Below are 20,559 nucleotides of genomic sequence, written 5' to 3'. Positions count from 1 at the left end.
GTACGGTTCTCATACCCGGAAGTGTTCTCGCTCCGCCCATTTTACAAAGTATGCATCGGGTGGTGACTTCAGCGTACTTGGGAAAGCCATATATCCCAGAATGCATTTCGGCGGAACACAGCAGGATAAAATACAAATATAAACCTGAAATGTCCCGGAACGCAGTTTTGAAATCATTTTAGGCGAGAAATTAGTCATTTAGAATCCAAACATGTGGTTTGTGTAATAAGATATGATGTATTTATAGTGTTGCGGCTTCCAAACACAAACCTTTTAGCCGCTGAGAGTTTATGAGGTTTGGGTCCTCAAGTACGTAGATTTGTGACGCGCTATAGTAGATTATGATAAAGATACGCTGAGATCCAAATATGCTTAGGTGCATTTATTGTAACAAAACAGCACAGAGCTATCACAGCGCAGCAAGGATGGATAAACGTGAAAATGAGACTGGCGGATTAAACAGGAAAAAAGGGTGATAAATGAATGAATGAGTAGCGGTAGCGGTCAACAAAAATTACGGCTACTCCCAACCCTGACTCTCTCTCTCTCTCTCTCCCATCTGCCTCACCGGTGAGTGCCCACCTTTACGCACACACACTTCCGCACGCACACACGCCCACTCCCAGGTGAACCACCCCCTCTGCAACACACACACACTCTAACACACCGTGCTGCTCATCTTCAGCCTGTATGTCTCTTACACACCAGCCCCTAATTATTAGGTCCCACATAATAATTCACATTTCAAAACACAATAGGAGACATAATAAATCATCATATCAATTTCAACGATAATGCAAAAATGTCTAATAAATTGCTCAAGTCCATGAAAAGTCATTACGACGAATATTCCTTCTTCTGGTCGTCATGACCGATTAGTGCAAAGTCCATCTGACATCCGAAAACACAAAGTCCATATAGAGGTCAGCAACGTCCTCATGCTGCCTCCTCCTTCTCCAGCAACAAACACACCTTGGATATGGGTCTGTCCAAGCAACTGGTTCTTGTCTTAATCCGAATTTGACGCACAAATCCCTTGCGATCTGGAAAAGTTTGCAAGACACGTCCCATAATCCAAGAATTACGAGGTGCAGTACTGTCCATTAGCAAAACTAGATCTCCTGCGACAAGGTTTCTCTGGACTCCAGTCCATCTCTGTCGTTCCTGTAACAGAGGCAGGTACTCCTTTGTCCAGCGCTTCCAGAACAGATCAGATATGTACTGGACTTGTCTCCATCTTCTCTGTGCATTTATGAAGGAGTCAGTGTCCAGAGAAGGTGCCACCTCGATGTGAATAGCTCTCAATACAAGACAGGTAAATAGGACACCATACCTCTTCACTGTACTCCTCCTGCTCCTCACTTCGATGGGTCCAAAATAATCAACCCCTACACATGTGAATGGAGGTTCATCAGGCTTGAGTCGGTCTGTGGGCAAGTCTGCCATCTGCTGGCAAACTGGAGTGGCATTAAGTCTTCTGCAGATGGTGCACTTGGACAGAACTCTCCTAATGGCAGTACTTGCTCCTGTCATCCAGTATTTCTCCCTGAGCTTGGACAACATGTGGTTGCGGCCGCTGTGTCCTACCTCTTGATGTATATTTCTCAGCAGCAGGGTAGAAATATGAAGGTCTTTTGCCAGAATGATAGGATGCTTAGACTCCAAAGGCAGTGCTGCTTTGCTAAGCCGTCCTCCCACACGCAAGACTCCATCCTCCAGCCTTGGACACAATTTGTGCAGGTGACTATTTTTCTTGACATTTTGTCCCTTTTCCAGACACGAGAGCTCCTCAAAAAACTTTCTCTTCTGGCAAAACTGAATTATGGCCAGCTCAGCCTTGTCAATGTCCTCCACTGTAGGAGCTCCCAGAACAGCTGCACCTTTAAATGTGCACCTTTCCTGCTCCATCATTCTCTGTTGCTGCATGCTCTCTTCACTCTGATTGGCTATTAGCCTTTTTCTCTTCCTGATACAGGACGACAACCATTCCTTGTATTTCAGCCACCACGCCACAGCTTTCTTTAATCGGATCCACGAGGAATAATGATGGATCAGGTGAGTAGTGGGATCCTCTTCAGTTTGTACAGCATTGACAACAGCAGTTTTCTTCACCTCTGGATCGTCCTGGGGGAGATGACTCACAGGCTCAGGGTTCACAGGCCATTCTGTTTCAGGTTGGCAAAGAAACGGAGGTCCTGTTAACCAGAGTCTGTCCTTCAGAAATGCCTCCACTTTGAGCCCTCTGGATGCTGCGTCTGCTGGATTTGAAGCTGTATCCACGTACCTCCACTGAGCGGGGTGAGATGATTTCAGGATCTCCGAAACACGATTGGCAACAAACACCTTAAATCTGGAGCTTTCGTTGTTAATGTATTTCAGCACAGAAGTACTATCAGTCCAAAACACAGGTTCCTGAAGACTCATGTGTAGTTCTTTCTTCCACAGGACATCCATGCGACTGGCCATTGTTGCAGCAATCAGTTCCATTCTTGGAATTGTAACTGTCTTCAGTGGAGCAACACGAGCCTTTCCCATAATGAAAGCACTGTGCATTTGGAGGTGCTCATTCTGTAACAGCAGGTAAGTGACTGTACCATAGCCTTCCTCAGAAGCATCGCAGAAATGGTGTAGTTGTGCAGTAATAACATCTCCAAACTCCAGAGGTTTTAGACATCTGGGCAACTCAAAGTTGTCCAGTAGGTGGAGCCCTTGCACCCACTTAAGCCACTCTTTGGAGACAGTCTCTGGTATGGGATCATCCCAACCAACTCCTCTTCTGCACAAATCCCTCAAGATCCTTTTTGCTGTCAGAACAAGGGGACTTAACATGCCCAGAGGGTCATAAATGGAGCTTACAGTAGAAAGGATGCCTCTGCGGTTGAGTGGTCTGTCCTTCCATACAATTTTGAATTTAAAGGTGTCTGACTTGATACACCACTCTACACTCAGCACTCTTTCAATGGGCACAAACTCCCGGTCCAGGTCCAACTGCTCCATGCCTTTAGCTCTGCGGGGCTCTGGGATGGTCTTGAGCACTTCAGATCTGTTACTGTGCCACTTGGTCAAACAGAATCCCTCTTTAGCGCACAGAGACATGAGCTCATGACAGAGGATCAGTGCCTCCTCCTCTGTTGCAACTGCCACCAAACAATCGTCCACATAAAAGCAGTGCTGCAGCTTGTCCACTGTCTCCTCCTTATGCTCATGTCCAAAATCCTCTGCACATTTCCTGAGGGAAAAGTTGGCGCAGCTAGGGGAGGATGTAGCTCCGAAAAGATGTACCTTCATCCTGTATTCACATGGTGCTTGGTTCAAGTCTCCTTGTGACCACCAGAGGAATCGCAGCAGATCAGCATCATCTGGGGGCACTTGCACCTGGTGAAACATAGCTTCTATGTCAGCCATGATGACCACAGGTTCCCTCCTGAACCTGGTCACAACTCCAATCAGTGAGCTGGTTAGATCGGGCCCTTGCAACAGCTCTTCATTCAGAGATTGTCCTTTGTAACTGGCACCACAATCAAAAACAACTCTGAGCTTTCCCTTTGTCGGGTGGTAGACACCATGGTGCGGTATGTACCAGACCCTGCCATCACTTCTTTCCAGCTCTGCATCAGGAACCTTTTCAGCATAACCTTTACCAAGTAGATCGTTAATAAAGGTGTTATACTCCCTGTAAAACACTGGATCCCTCTGGAGCCTCCTCTTCAGATGGTTTTGACGCTGTTCCACCACTTTCCTGTTATTTGGCATGCTGACGTTTGGATTTTTCAAAGGCAGGGCGACCTGGTAGTGACCATTGACATGTTTGGCTGACTTTGTGACCATGTCCATGAACCTCAGGTCTTCCCTGGACAGACCCACTTGTTCCTCCACAGCAGATTCTGGAAAGTCCATCTTAAATTGCTGTTGCCACAGTTCATCCAAATTTACAATGGACACACGGTTCACAGTTACTGGCTGCTCACAGTAATTGGCCTCTCCACCGTTTCCTGTCAGTGGTCCATTTACCGTCCAGCCCAGCGCCGTCCTTATAGCGTAGGGTCCATTGTGCTCACTGCGGATAACTTCCAGCGGTTCCATGGCTCGTGGAACATTCGTTCCAATCAGCAACTCAATTCCAGCCTCAATCTGTGGTAAGGAGATGTGTTTTAAATATGGCCACCTTGTCAGATCCTTATTTGTGGGTATGTTTGCTTTGTGGACTGGCATTGACAACTGAGTATACGCTTTTGGCAACTCAATGAAGCTGTCATCTTCAAGTGCTGCCACCTCCAGCTCTGGCACAATGTAGCTACTGACCACCTTCTCCTGCCCCATGGTCCTGAGAAGAATGTTGGCTCTCTTCCCAGACAAATTGAGCTTCTGCTTCAGACTCTCAGTACAGAACACCGCAGTACTTCCCTGGTCCAAAAAGGCATATGTGAGAATGATTTTATTGCCCTTCTTCGCCTTCACTTGGATCGGCACGATAGGAAGCTTGCAATCCATCTCACCAGCCCCTGTAAGCCCACTGGAAACCAAGGTGTCGTCCACTGTAACCTGGATGCTTCTCTCAGCTGGTTCTGCCGTTGCCACACTATCCTTATGGAGCACAGTTGGTCTTAGGCCACACTTCGAGCAGGAAATCTTCCTTTGGCAATTTTTGCTTATGTGTCCTATACACAGGCAGCGAAAACAAGCACCATTTTCCTTCAGGAAGTCAATTTTCTCTTTGTGTGCCATTTTTTCCAACCGCGCACACACATCCAATGTGTGTCCTCCGGTGCAGCAGGGACAGATCTTCTTGGCTGGTGGTTTTATGTATGTAGCTTTCACAGGTTGAGCTGTTCTCTCCACACGATTCACTGTGGTAGCGAAGCTGGTTCCTCTGATGCTGGAGCGAGGGGGAGGTTTGTGTTTCATTTGTTTAGTTGTTATAACAGTGTCCTGAATGTTTCCAAACACAGGGTCTGTCAAGATTTTTACCTGTTTTTCAACAAAGTTGGCAATATCCACAAACCTTGCTCTCCTATTGTACCTTTCCTGCAGGTCACATGCGTCGCACCTCCAGCGGTCTCGGAGTTTGTACGGCAGTTTTTTAATGATTTCCACCATGTTTGTGGGTGTGTCCAGATCACTTAAATACTGCACATCCTCCAAAGCGTTGCAGCATCCACGCAGAAAGAGGCCGTACTCCTGGAGGGCTTTCACATCTTCTGTTTTAATAGTGGGCCATGACAAAGCTCTCTCCATGTATGCTGCTGCCACCTTTTGCTCATTGCCATAGTGCTCTTTCAATAGAGCCTTCGCTTTCACATATCCTCTGCTCGACTCAATGTGCTGACAGCTCCTCACTAGTCCCTTTGCATGCCCTTTGGTGTATTGTTCAAGGAAGTAGAGTCTGTCACAGTTGTTACTGGTGTTTCGCTCAACTCCATTTTCAAATGCTTTAATAAACGAATGGTATTTGAGTGGGTTACCATCGAAAATGGGAATTTCCCTTTTTGGGAGTGCTGAGAGGCATTGTTGTTGCATCAAGAGTGTTGAAATTTCATTTTGTTTTCTCATTATGTCCAGCACACTGTCATTTTGTGATGCATCAGTTTGTGTAACATTGGTCACAGGATCTTCAGGAGTGGTTAGATAACGTTGGAGCAGGTAAGAAGGACCTGGGAGATGTTTTATGTCAGGTAAGTGAGTGACTTTAGGCTTCACAACTGTCTGTGTGGTTTCAATTGGGTTGGATTTTAGTTTAACTGGCAGTGATGGGACACATTCCATAACATTGATGTTAAGTTGTTGTTTTGAGCATGTCATTTCATAGTATGAGTTCATCCCATCTGAAACCTTTGACTTTGATTTACTGCCAACACTGCTTTGTGATTTTATAACACTTAGTTTTGCCATTTCCTCAGCGATTTCATTCTCCAGTAAAAGCTGTTCTCTTCTTTTGCGTAGCTTTAACTCCTCTTCATCCAATGCATGTTTTTCCTTTAATGCCTTTTGTTTTGTTGCCAAAATTGCAAGATTTGTTTCAGTTTTTAAGCGAGCAGATGAGCGTGAAGCCAAGGATGAGGAATGATGTGAGCGTGATTTCTTGGTTGCATTTGAGATGCTGTCACAGGGCTGTAGTTCATCCTGAGGATCTTGTCCAGTGGAAACAGGTACTGGAGGGTCAGCAACAGACAAATCCTTACTTTTTTCGACAGGAATTTGTTCTGCATAATTTATTTCCTTTGTTGGTTGCTCAGAAGTATTTGTCTGTAGTGGTAATTCATTTGAGTTTTCATGCGGATTTTCCTTTATCCATTTTTCCACTTGTTCCTTGAATGCATCACTGTAATCCATAATGCTAGAAAACCACTCTTTTTGTTTTTTATGTTCATCATCAGGAAGAAGTTGCAATACTTCGTTGTGCAGGTCAGTGGCCTTTTTACACAGTGCATTCAAGTTATTCAGTTGTGAGGGGATTTCAGTTACATTTTCTTTTGATTTCATGTGCGCTTTTATTTGCGGAATAAGCTCTTTGATTTTATTAACGGCACTTTTGCGCTCATGCTGCAACCGTTCGATTTTATTTTCCATTGCTTTGGCCGTCAGTTTGATTTCCCTCTTTTCACGTTCCATGTTTGAACATTCAGCATCAGCGTTTATTTGACTCATTTTCGTTAGATTGTATTTTTGTATGAAGCAACACAATCACATTTAATTCAAGAGCGTATCCAAATCCATCCATAGACATTTCATTTAAATTCATTGACAGAGCGGATTCGATCCAAGCATTTCAACAAGCAGTAGGTCTTTAGACAACATCAGCCGCCACATGCCACAAAGTCCCGACATCACAATCCATTAAAGCACGGAGAATATGCGCCACCATCAATGCGCCAATGCAACCAGCGTATCCATTTAATACATTGTCCTCATTTGACTCAATGCATTCCAATCGAAGCGGATTCCTTAATCCACAAACATTAACAGGTTCAGGCCTACCTGTTCCCAGGTAAATGTTTGGCGTGGTGTGGCACTTAGCTGTGGCTCCTTTGTTCTCGGGCTAGTCGGTGCGGGACGACTTGGTTCTTTGATGCGGCTTGATGATTTTCATTAAACGCCTTTTTTTGTTGACAAATGTTGCGGCTTCCAAACACAAACCTTTTAGCCGCTGAGAGTTTATTAGGTTTGGGTCCTCAAGTACGTAGATTTGTGACGCGCTATAGTAGATTATGATAAAGATACGCTGAGATCCAAATATGCTTAGGTGCATTTATTGTAACAAAACAGCACAGAGCTATCACAGCGCAGCAAGGATGGATAAACGTGAAAATGAGACTGGCGGATTAAACAGGAAAAAAGGGTGATAAATGAATGAATGAGTAGCGGTAGCGGTCAACAAAAATTACGGCTACTCCCAACCCTGACTCTCTCTCTCTCTCTCTCTCCCATCTGCGTCACCGGTGAGTGCCCACCTTTACGCACACACACTTCCGCACGCACACACGCCCACTCCCAGGTGAACCACCCCCTCTGCAACACACACACACTCTAACACACCGTGCTGCTCATCTTCAGCCTGTATGTCTCTTACATATAGTATGACAGCGGCGCTGTCGGAGGTTATCAGCTCGGCCTCGGCGGACGCTCGGTGCCCAGCACAGAGCAGCATTACCTCGGCCTGTCCTGATGAAATGATCCGCTGGTTCAGACAGCTCCGTCATTACATACTTGGTGTGATCCATAGATCTGTTGTTGACATGTTGTTTTGTTTTTAATGCAAACGTTTTGACCTGACAGTGTGAACTTTTGTATAATATATTAATGTTTAATTTATTGTAACTTTGAATTTTAGATTTATATTAAAGTCGCACTGTCATTGTATATGTATTTACATATAATGGACAATATTTTATAGTGTATAAAATATTTAAAATGTGAAAATAACAACAATATATGTATTTATTAAAAGTATTTTATATGTTCATTCATCAACACTGTAGGTGGCGGTAATGAGGCTTAAGTGCTTCGCGCCACCCGCCATTCAAACAGTAGAACAAGGAAGTACGCTGCTGTTCCAATCGAAGAACCGTGCTCGTGTACTCTCGTACTTGGCAAGTATGTACTTCAGTCGTACTTCTCAAGTATGTACTTTAAAAGTAAGCAAGTACATACTGGCATACTAGGGTATTGAGAAACGGCCATAGACATATAACAGTAGACGCCGCATTGGCTGCTGGGGCGCGAGAAATGCGGCCGCCATCTTGGACCGGTCGTTCTACTATTAGTTGAGCAGCAGAAGCAATACGATGCCAGAACATTGTGCAGCATATTCCTGCGTTAATAGACGGACGTTTGAAAACAGGGCTCGAGGGATTACTTTTCACAAGTAGGATTGAACATTACCCAGAACAGGTGATTAATTGAACCTAAAACTGATTTTGTCAGTTGTTTATTACTGTTCCATCCAGTGTCTCTGGTGTGGGCTGCAGTTAACGATTCAGCCTCCAGAGGCCAGGCATCTGTTCTTTTAAGTAATATTGAGATTCCATAAAATTTAAAAGGAAAAGGGAAAGATATTATTTGTAAAATCAAGATAATAGTGGAAAAACAATAAACACTGTTGTGATCTCCCCAAGTAAATATGAGAGTTTCTTTGTGTCTGTAGTGTGTTCAAATTCAGGGTGTATTTGTATTATTTTGGGAAAGTGTTCATTTCTCAGAGCCTGGTATTTGGTATCTCTCTCTGTATATGAATTATATATATTTTCATTTTCTCTGATATATACCATGTGTGTATGTATACATATATATATATATATATATATATGTGTGTGTGTGTGTATGTATATATACATATATGTGTGTATATATATATACACACACACATATATATACACATTTATATATGATTACTCTATGATTTCTATTGCTGTGTTTATATTTATAGTGTATATAGTGTTTGCAAAATACCTACATATCACATAATATATCATACATCTGAATATTCTATTACTGTACCCACTATGACTATTAAAATACGCCGAACCATGTGTTCTGTATCACAACTACATGTATGACGTTTGCAGCAAAAAAAACTCGCGTGGAAATAAGTTTTGAATTCAGAGTTACTTTGATACTTAGATTGATAAAGTGCGCATTGAGCTGTCAAACAGATAGACAGAGTGGAGCGGGCGACCTGTCCCAGATGGCGGCCCCACGGCTCGTCAGCGCCAATAGGCAGTAGCGGTCGATGCGGCGTCTACTGTTATATGTCTATGGCGAGAAGCAGCATTGCATTATGCAATGCGCATGCGTGAGTTTTTGACTGCGGCTTCTTGTCTGAAGACAGCTGATGTCCTGGTAAGAATACCGTCAGTTCATGTTCATGTTAAACTTTTCAGTATTTATCTACAAGGCTCTAAATGCACAACTTCCATAATTCCTCCACATGAATAAACTGGAGGACTTTTCTTTGACAACTGTGGCCAAAATGAATCCCTGGTTTTTCCATGTTAGCTGGCTGCTGCTGCTGCTGCTGCTGCTGCTGCAGCACCGTTCGCTGACATGTTGCTGGGTTGTGTTGTATCTGTTCCGTCATTGCGTTGTGTCTTGTCTTGTGTGTTATATTATGTTCTGTTGTGTCTGTGTTCTGTTCGCACTGACAGGAACAACTCGCGGCTAGCTAACGCTACCTTTGCTAGTTTACGCTACCTTTGCTAGCTTGTGGATGCGGAAGGCTGTATTAGATTAATCCCACGTCCCGTGAACCCGTGCACTGGCACTGGCTTAGTTGCTGTCTCCTCAATGAGTACGTTAACTGAGCATACAGTGTGGCCAGCTTTTCTTGCATTTATTTTTGTTTTATTACGTTTGTTATTTACTTATTTGAAATAAGTACATAATAAACGTATTATGTTTATTAGATAGATATCTATCTAGTCTAGATGTAACAAACAAGTGATTTGTCATGTTCCATATTTTGCCATATTCGACACTTTTGAATTTAGCTCAGCTGACATAGGGCGATAGGCAAGGGTATACCCTGGACAGTTAGCCAGTCCATCGCAGGGCCATGGTGATGACATGTTTGATAATGCTAATAATAATAACAGTAGCCGCCTCCAAACTGGATCTGGATCCTGCAACCTGCAAGACGAGAGCGAGAGGTCATATTCACAGTGCTCTTTGTACCTGAGGAGGAGGATTTTAAATTGAATTCTAAACTGTACGGGGAGCCAGTGTAGAGAAGGTAGCAGGATGCTTTTGTTACATCTATCTAGTCTAGATGTAACAAAGCATGGACTCATTTTTCAGCGTCCTTTAAGGGCAGGATGTTTCTAATTTTCATAATGTTACGCAGGTGGAAGAAGGCTGTTCTGGTAATTAGTTTTATGTGTGAATCAAATGACATGTAAAGTGCTTTATACATAAAATTAATATTTTTTATTAATAACAAAATGCTTCCAGGTAGATCTACCTACTTTTTCACATTGGAGTGTGTTTTAGCACCTGCTAATATTTAAGTTTTGTATTACCTGAGGCATAACATTTGCTGCTTCCTGACCTTTATTTGCTCAGTCTCCTGTGTCTACAGCTACATATACTGTATAACATCACTAATATTTGATGATCGTGAAATAAGAGATATTAAGTTAAGTTAGTTTTAGTGTACTTCATTCTGCACACTTGATTTACAATACAACATAATTCTGTATTTAAAACATTGTAGAGAATGCTATTCACCTGATGTTTAAAATGTAGGTGTGTTGTGTGTCACAATTTTGGCTCTGAAGAACCTATAACCTTCTTAGTTGTTGCTGTTGAATCTAAATTCAAGTCTGCTGTTTGTCCACCGTTGTAGAGGGTCAAGAGTACATAGAAAAAAAAAGAAGTAGAAAAGTAGTCTCCCTGTAAAGTCAGCATAAATGCATCCAGTGTTGCATGCAGTCCTCATGTGACATGTTGGACAGCAGTTTGCAATTATGTAATCATTTTATGTCTGTCATTTCAGTGTCATGTAAATGATCTTTCGCCTGCATTTCATTGTGTCTGAAAGGTGTTTTTCTGTGTGTCCTGTGGATAAGCACTGGCCAGAAACTGACAATTTTTCAATTATATTGATACTTTGATAGTGAAGCATTACAATTTCTATTGCCAAAGTAGTATTTGCTTGACCACTAAACATTTTTATGAAAATACTGAAATATCAAACTCAGACTGATTAATTGTTGGAGATATATTTTAGCATCAAATGTTTTCTGACGTGGGTTTGTATCTGTCATATGACATCTCTAATTTACTTGTACTACATTCCATTTAAGTTTTTCTCTTAATTTTCTCATCAGATGTATAAATTGCATGATGCAACCCATTTCCATCTGAAGATCAGAAATCTAATCAGTGTCCCTTAACAATCCTTATCCTTAACTAATAAACGTATGTGGTCTGGTGCTAGCAATGAACATGATTTGTATCGTGCTTAGAAGTAACCAATGGCTGATATTTGCACATTCAAAAGATTTTAGAACACATTGTTCTTTCTAAATGTTGGTCAGTTGACAAAGAAATATGTTATGCTCTGATGCTGCTGCTGATGTGAATATTTTGTCTATGATCATAAACTTTTTTCCCATTGTGCTTTTCAGTGAACAGCATGGGCAGATAAGACAGATAGTCTGGTGATCTGCTGTGTGGAGGACAGAAGTTTTTTTTTTTTAAAACCCCAGAGGAGTTCTCCTACTCTTTTCGCTCTAGCAGTCCATCTAGTTCTGAGCATCATGGCTGAAGATGACTATGGCACGTTTGTCGACTGGGCCCAGATGGGGGATCTGGCTAAGACGAGTGGGCCCAGCAAGGTAGACTGCCAAGACCTGAAGGAGTTCAAGGCCATGGCTCGGCAAGGTTACTGGGCCAAAAACCACAAACTACGGGCACAAGTCTACCAGCAGCTTATCAAAGACATTCCCTGCCGTACAGTTACCCCAGATGCAGAAGTATATCTTGACATTATGGGAAAAGCACCCACTAAGAAACCCTCTTCCCACATCCCCCTGCCAGAGTTTGTAAATGGAATTCCTGTGCCAGGGTACTGCCTGAAAGCTGAGGCAGTAGCCTCAGCCCATCAGATTATCAACTGCCTCGCTGGACAGTTTCCAGATATCTCCCACTGCCCATCACTTCCAGCCATTACCTCTTTGCTCCTGCACTTCAGTATAAGTGAAGCTCAGTGTTTTGAGCATGTCAGCCACATACTGTCCTGCAATGAGCCAGGCAAGCGCCTGCTGGACCAGACTTTCCTGGCCTATGAATCTAGCTGCATGACCTTTGGTGACCTAGCCAACAAGTATTGCACAGCTGCCCACAAACTGATCGTAGCTACAGCCCAGGATGTGACGGACGTCTACTCAGACTGGCAACGCTGGGTGCTTGGTGATCTGCCCTTCAGCCATGTGGTCAGAGTCTTTGATGTCTACCTAGTGGAGGGTTACAAAGTTCTTTACCGTGTGGCTATAGCCTTGCTCAAGCTCTATTGCAAGCATAAAGCAGGAGTCCAAAGGCTTCCAGGCAACCAGCAGCTGCAAGATTCAAGCAAAGTCAGAGAAGACGTTCAGGCTTTTATCAAGGGCATTGCCTCCACCATCACACCTGAGAAGCTGCTAGAGAAAGCCTTCTCCATACGTCTGTTCAGCCGTAAAGAGATCACTCTGCTGCAGCTCACAAATGAAAAGTCCTTGAAGCAAAAGGGAATCACTGTCAGACAGACGCGGTACAGTCAATATTATGATTTTTATGTAGTATGTAGAAGTGTGACCATCTTTTGTTTAATTTTTATTTAGAATTAAGCCATCTATCACACACACATACCATATTATGCACGTATCTAAGAATCCTACACACGGAAATTAGATGAATGCACTTCACTATACATCTTTATTTCGTTAGAACTTGATTAAATGTCCGTCTTCCGTCTTCGATGATTTTGTTTAAACCTTTCACAGATATCAGAAACTTTGATAGATATGAATTGTTTAAATAGGACTGTTTTCCTCATTGATTCTCTGGCATGTGTTTGTAAATGGACATTCTTGCAACAATGTCATGCATCATGCTCCTGTTTTCTTTTCATTTGGTTTGGGCCACTCTTTTCCATCTGTCGTTGTGCGTCTCATCTATACTCCACTTCTGTGTTCACTACACTGGTTCTTTCGCAGGTCTAGGTGGGTTCTCTCCATGTTATTGTCCACATGTAGTACTAATGTTGTTAAAAATGCACTTTGGTTTTCATTCATCATGGTAATTTATCAAATTTAAAATATTCTTAATGTTTTATGCACCACTAGCCCTGTGATGTGTGTCTTATTCTGTACCTCTGCATTTCCTTGTGTCCATATGTTTGGGGCATCTTCAGGCGGAACGTGCAGCTGGCACTTAACCCTGACACCTTTTCCTCTGAGATTGTGAGTGCCAAGGAGATGCGGGACATCTGGTCGTGGATCCCTGAGCGTTTTGCCCTGTGCCAACCACAGCTACTCTTCACCACCTCTACCCATGGTTGCAGCATAAACAGGTACATATGTCAGATGTCATGGTTATTGCAATAATGCTGTTACCCTGTCTTGTCTCGCCCTCCGCAGTCAAACTCGCTTGTAGACTAGCTTGGGATTTAGAATAGGAATTTAGTTCTTGAAGATGTTTTAAATTTAATTCAAGAGGCCTCTTTAGTGAAGACCTGATGAATTTCCTTGGATTGTTAAAGCGGAACTAGACCGGAAGTTTCAATTAACGCTGTTTTTTTGGTGTGTATCTGCGTCATTACCTTGTTTACGAAGCCCTGAAGTTTCGAAAACAAACAGTTCAGCCATTGCTGAGAGCGCTGTGTTTTATTGTAATCTCAGGCTCAGCGAGATCTCTGAAAATCCCGTTTAAGTTACGTAAGCAGCGGTTCTCCGGAACAGCCGATCGTCCTGCTCTGGGAACAAGTCCGGGAACATCCTGTTGTAGTACATTGAACCGCAGAAGAAGAATAACGTCCTTTGTGGAGGTGTTTCACGAGCGACAGCGTCTTCTGACTCTGGGTCTGACTACGGTTCAAAGTCATAAAAGGGACTGCAGCGGGGAGTCGTGAAGAAGCTATTTTTAAACACTGTTAAAACAATGTTTTGATAATGAGGAGCAGTGCATCCACCATTCCAGAGGGGGGTGCTGCGCTTCTGAGAGCGGGTGTGCCAGGATAATGGCCAATCACAACACAGTCTGTCTTCTCAGGCGAGATTTATGTCTGAAATAGCGCAGCTGACAAGTGCTTCAAAAAGGACAGATTTCTATCGGCTCGTTTCCAGCAACTAGGAGGTTTTTGACCATAAAAACAAGTTAATATATGTAAATAGACCTCCATAACTAACATATGTGCAAAAGGACCACTCTATGTGAGCTTCAATAAACACAACATTTATTGTACTGTGAACTACTTTTATTCTGCTTTTAAATAGGTTTTTAAAAGAAGTGTTATTGTCCAGACGACATCCAGGAAACTTAATTCAGTGTTTCCCCTACCATTATATTTGGCGTGTGTGGGAAAGTACCTTTTTATATTTATTTATTTTTGGTATGGGGTTGTTTAATTTAATACATTGTTTTACTTTATATTCCCTTAAAGGAATGGTCTGTGTCTTGTGCATGAATACTGTGACAAACGGGGGTTGAGAGAGTCTGTGCACGATCATTCCTTCAATACTGTTTAATTGGGATATCTTTTGATATGATAGTCTATTACAGTGATTGTTTATACTGATTTTAAAGGCATAGAGTGATTGTCATTTCCATGGGTTGTTTTAGGGCGGTGTCCCGTGTGATGAATTAAATTTCAAATACATTTTAATAACATTTTCAAGATTGTTTAATAAATAAATAATTACTAATAATAATTAGGGCACGGTTGTTGTAGTGGTTAGCGATCTTGCCTTTGCAGCAAGAAGACCCTGGTTTGCACCCTGGTTGGAACAAGGGCCTTTCTGCATTGAGTTTGCATGTTCTTCCTGTGTGTGCGTGTTTTTCCTCAGGGTTCTCTGGTATGGGTATTAGGTATTAGGTAAATTGGATACTCTGCGGAGGATAAAGTGGTAGAAGATCGATGGATGGATAATAATAATCATTTAGTTATTTTTATTATACAACATTAACTGTTGTGCCCCATGAATACACACTGTACATACAAACATGTAAAAGAACATGAACACCATGATTCCTTTAACTGTTTGTGTTTCCTCCAGATTCTACTCGCATTGTGAAGGCTATGAACCTACTCTGCTCCTTATCCGGACCACAGATGGTGATGTGAGTAACGCATATATGGCTCTGTCTGTCATAATCATAATTCAGTCATAATTCATTTTTCTTCGATTATAATGTTTTTATGATCGTGAGAAGCCAACAATCGAAATCGTGATTAAAATTTGATTAATCGTCCAGCCCTACAAAGCAGCTTACCTTATATTTTCAGAATGCAAACTGTCCAGTGAATATGTTGTTATAATCCTCCAGAACATGTGTTCTAATTGGAAGTGTCTGTATGTAGCATTAATCGTCATTATCGTCAGATATGTGGCATAGTTTTCCCTGAAAATGTTCATAAACTGAACACTGGTATATCACCATACAGAGAATGGCAAATGGCACATTTCTCACAAAATTCTGACCAATCACAAAACTGTTTACAAAAAACTCGAGGCATGTAGAGTCCAGACTGCAGTGTGAAAACGAATGGAGTTAAGTTTTAGTGCAACATTGTAACATATTACTCCCTGAATCTGAACCAAATACAGCTATGAATGGTTTGGCAATGTTGCTGTGAATTACTCTTTCTTGATATGCAAACTGAACTGGGTCAAATTTGATGTGCTTCTCGGTCAAAACGTCTCTTCATGATTCTTTCAAAACCCTTTATTTATGTGGTAATTATTCACCACCATTGATGATCGACACCTATGGATCTTTATGGATCCTTAACTCAGGAACTTTATTCTGGTTCTTGCTTACTGCAGTCATGTTTGGCTCAATTCAAGTAAACCTATATTGTTTGTTGTGTCTGTAATACATTTGCATTGTTCCTGGCCTACACTTGTTTTCTTTTATGCAGAAAGGTCCACAGCAGCTCTCTGCTTTTCTAGATGGACATTTGTGAATTGGTGTCAAAGTTCACAATTTCATTGGTGTCACACAAAGTGATCCCACTTCAGGCATTGGTATATTACAGATGGAAAGCTGCTGCTTGTATGGGTTTTGATGTATTTTACAGAAGAAAGCCAATGCATATGAGCAAATCAAACATTTGTTTTGCTACAGGTCTGTGGAGCCTTCCTGTCTACAGACTGGGAGGAGCGAAAGAGAGGAGGCAACAAATTAAGTTTCTTTGGCACAGGAGAATGTTTTGTTTTTAAGGTGAGTTTACTTTTAGTATCTGAACTTCAATTCCTTTTCAGTAAAAAAAAAAAAAAGTTTCCCTTTTTAGCAAATGTATCCAGCTGCAGCTCTCTGCATATTTACCACTGCACTTGGGATAGAACAGGACGGCCAGGATTAGAAATGAGCAAATTCGAGGGCAGCTCAGATTGAATTAAAGTCAATGTCGAGATTTTTTACTCACGTGCAGAGGAGGGGTAGTGATCATATTGGACAAGGGATGTTGAAGATGGAGCTGCTAGGCAGAAGGAAAAGAGGAAGACCACAGACGATTGATGGATGTTGTGAAGGCGGCATGAGGACAGTTGGTGCAACAGAAGAGGACATGAGGGATATGACAGTGTGGAAGCAGATCTGCTGTGGTGACACCTAAAGTGAGAACCCCGAAAGAATGATATCCAGCGGCAGCCTGTCGCTAACAGCGGGCTCACTGCACACCCCCTGTGGCAGTTAGTAGGGTTAGGATCAAGGTTGGGGGTTATAAAAAGCAGCATGCTGTGAGAGCTACAGGTTCTAGCCAGACTCTAACTCTAACACTAACCTTGTTTAGTGGAGTGCAAGGACGCTTTACAACCACTATGGCACTGTAGCCACCAGAGGGTGCTATTTACTGGTCTTTGTATCTGTGTCCACGTCTTCATATTGGGATCTTTATGATAAGGCGCCATTTGCTAAGCCTACCTTTTTAGGTCAGTAAATTGTCTTTTCTTCCTCTGCTAAAGCCCTCAATCGGTGTGTTTAATTTAATTGTGATGATGCGACGTTAAGCTTAAGGTTTATTAACACCATGGTTAAGCACACTGGATTTCTATTGCCCTCTGTATGAATTAGGCAGTTTGCAATACGGAATACACACACACACACACACACGACGATCACACACACACACACACACACACACAGGTTTGTGTAGCTATCCTTAGTAGTGCACTGCATTGACTTCCATTCATTTGGACAGACTATACAAAGTCGTGTCAATTACATATCTGCTGTTACTGACACCAGTTCATCACAGTGGTTTTAAAATATTGTATCGTTAATAACATTAGTGCTAATGCATTAACCACCAAGCTGTAACCAGCCAGTTTGAATACATCATACACCAGCTGTGTAACAAACCTCCTGCTCTCATGAAGGAAATGGTTACCAGCCTTCATGTTTACCCGATTTAAATGCTGCTGCTTTTTATTTGTTCTATATTTATTCCACAAACAAAATTACACTAACTGTACTCCACGTCTGATGATAACTTTGAGATGATTACTGCAGTGTGGCAGGATTTTTTTTTTCAGGATTCATTCACCTGATTTCGATGAGTATCATGTGTGGATCTTTATGTTAAGATTTGCAATGCCACTTAATTTAATGTTTGGTGTCCTACTGTGTAATTGGTGAGGTCTACTCTGCAGTAGCAATCTGTGCTTTGTTTCCCTTGTTAGTTAAAGCCAGAGGTGGAGCGCTATGAGTGGGTCGTGATTCGTCACCCAGAGCTAGCCACCTCCATCAAGAATCAGTCTCCAGTGGACACTGCGCCCTCTGATGGTCAAAACAATAGCTTACAACAGCCAGAGAAATGTGCTGGAGAACTGTCACCCTTTCTCTCTGCTCGCCACTTCAACCTCAACTCCAACAATACTTCCATGTTCATGGCTGGAAACTTTGACTCCATCATAGTAGGTGAGTGAACTGCTGTATAATAACATAATAACATGTTTCCCCTACCATTATATTACCCCCGACACCCCTTGAAGGTCAAGTTAATTTGATAAGATTTTGTTTTAACACTCGTTAAAAATCAACTTGTTAATCATTTAAATCCTTATATTTGGGACTCTGGAGGTCCTATCAGTCGGCAAAGTGAAGACACTTATGTTTTTGTCTCAGTCTTAAGTACAGGAGATTGGGAGCTCCGCTTTGTCCGTAAAACACGTGAGAATGCTGGCAAGGGCAACAGTATCCGTAAACCCGAAGTCCGCGAAAGTTCTATTCTTGGCTCCACAGTGCAGCACAGTCCTACACAAACTTCCAGCCTCAGAGGATTTATCTTTCATATACATATATAAAAAGTACAGCTCTGCATAACAGTGTATGCTTATTAACTTTAAAGAAAACAAAATCATCTTACAACAAAGAATATCTTTATTAACATTGTATTTTAGTCTGTAACAGAAAAGATTTAAAATGCATCAATTTGTTGATGTGGATATGCAATTACACTTTATTCTAGTACGACAAAAACGGCATGTTCCCCGGGGTCATTAATAGGGCTGAACAATTATGGCAAAAGTTTTGATTTCAAAACTTGAGTGTTTATTGAACAGCAGAAAGAGAAGGAGGGAAATGAAGGAGAAGGTAGTGAACTGGAGAGACCAGGAGGCTCAAAGCAGAAGAAGATGACAAAATAAGTTAAGGAGAAGAGGATGTGAGGGATGAAGAGGAGGAGGCTGCTGGAGGTTCAGAAAGTGAGACAGAAGCAGGGAGTTTTTTTTTATTATTTCTTTGATTATTGCACTTTTTTATTTTAGATTTTAATTTGGCTATTAATATGTTTATAAGAGATGCACTGGGCTTGTTCCTATTGTTCATGATAAAACATTATTTTTTCATTAGTTTTTTATTATTTTTATGTTTGTTATGTTAAATCCATTTACTTTGGGGATTCTTGCGTACCGTCCTCCCATGCCACCCTGCTAAGACCTCTTGCCACCCCATGTAGAATTTTCTAGATAAGCCACTGTCGCCTGGTCATAGACCACTTTATGACTGAATAAGTTGGTGGTGTTGCCTTGTGGAGCAGACACGACAGCACGAGAAACTTTACAAACAATTTCCTTTTGCTCGACATCCGTCAAATTGAAGCCAAAATGTTGTCCTACCTTTCTTCTCAACCAAAGGTTGCCTTTCTGCCATGTTTTCAATCGCTCGCTCCTTATATTATTGATCCACACACGTCACACGCTTGCTGCTGCACCCAGGGGGGCCCACCCCGCTATTTGAGAAGGACTGTGTTAATGTAACAATGTTTTTTTGTTCAACTGTAAATTATTTTACATAATAATTCCTCCCACAGTCCAAAAACTTGCAGATGGGGGGATTAGGTGAATTGGTCACTCTAAATTGACCATAGGTGTGAGATTGAGTGAATGGTTGTTTGTCTCTGTATGTGGCCCTGTGATGGACTGGCGAACTGTCCAAGGTGTACACCGCTTATCGCCCTATGTCAGTTGAGATAGGCACAGCACCCCCTGTGACCCTCTGGTGGAGGATAAAGCAGTAGATGATGGATGGATGGATGTAAATCATTTGCAGCATTTATTCCCAATTGTCTGTAACTTGTACACTCTTGTGTTTGATCAGGGGGCGGTGAAGGAAACGCTCTTTACATTGATGCAGAACTGAACCATGGTCGCACTGGCAGGTGCACCACCTTTGACAATCCACCCCTTTGTGCAGAGAGCTTCCAAGTGTCACTGCTGGAAGTGTGGGGTTTCCAGGACACCATGGCTGCATAATACTGCACAAATACAGGCACAATACACTAGGTGTAGATCCACAGTATATAGACATGGAGAAAAAAGTGATGGAAATAATAAAAAGCCAGCAGACATCTGTCCTACACATGTATTATATTAATGATTACTTATTTTTAATTTGATTAAAATTACAGCCTATAAACGGTGTGATATTTCTGGTTGTTTTGTGTTTTTTTTATTGATCCTTTTTGTAGTACAGTGTACCAATTGTGTTTAATGTGCAGTCGTGTGAACTAGGCGTTAAGGATCTACTGTAGATAAAGCTAATTAAAGCAGAACATGTTAAAAGTATTCATGTTAACACTGGGCTACAATATTTAATATTCTGATGTAATGTATGTTCTATGGTTTAGCTCTGTATCACTGCAGCTCTGACTGTTGGTAAACTGAGAGTTAAATGAGTGAAGTTGTCATTGAGTATTTATAAATGATGAAATGACAAACTTAAGTTGTACCCTGTTCACTTTTATTCAAGCCCTCTTTATGTATTGTTCACATCTGCTAAATGAGTCCATGTTGTCCATGGTTGTGAATTTCAGTGGTGAATTTGAATGTTCCCCTTTTGTGCAATATGTGAATGCTTTCTTTTGAT

At 41.9% G+C, this 20,559-nt stretch overlaps 1 protein-coding gene across 1 annotated transcript; it reads left to right on the top strand.

Annotated features, from left to right (window-relative positions):
* Positions 1-11,753: 11,753 nt before the first annotated feature.
* tbc1d24 (TBC1 domain family, member 24) lies at positions 11,754-20,094 on the top strand (the record flags this gene model as incomplete). Its single annotated transcript, XM_083904319.1, has 6 exons — positions 11,754-12,742; positions 13,385-13,543; positions 15,246-15,309; positions 16,318-16,413; positions 17,874-18,111; positions 19,792-20,094. The coding sequence occupies 6 exons, from the start codon at positions 11,754-11,756 to the stop codon at positions 19,944-19,946; spliced, it is 1,701 nt and encodes a 566-aa protein (XP_083760445.1). The 3' UTR covers positions 19,947-20,094.
* Positions 20,095-20,559: the final 465 nt, after the last annotated feature.

This window comes from Microchirus variegatus (assembly GCF_963457635.1).
Source record: "Microchirus variegatus genome assembly, chromosome: 17".
NCBI lineage: Eukaryota > Metazoa > Chordata > Actinopteri > Pleuronectiformes > Soleidae > Microchirus > Microchirus variegatus.
This window is presented reverse-complemented; position numbering and strand designations above follow the sequence as displayed.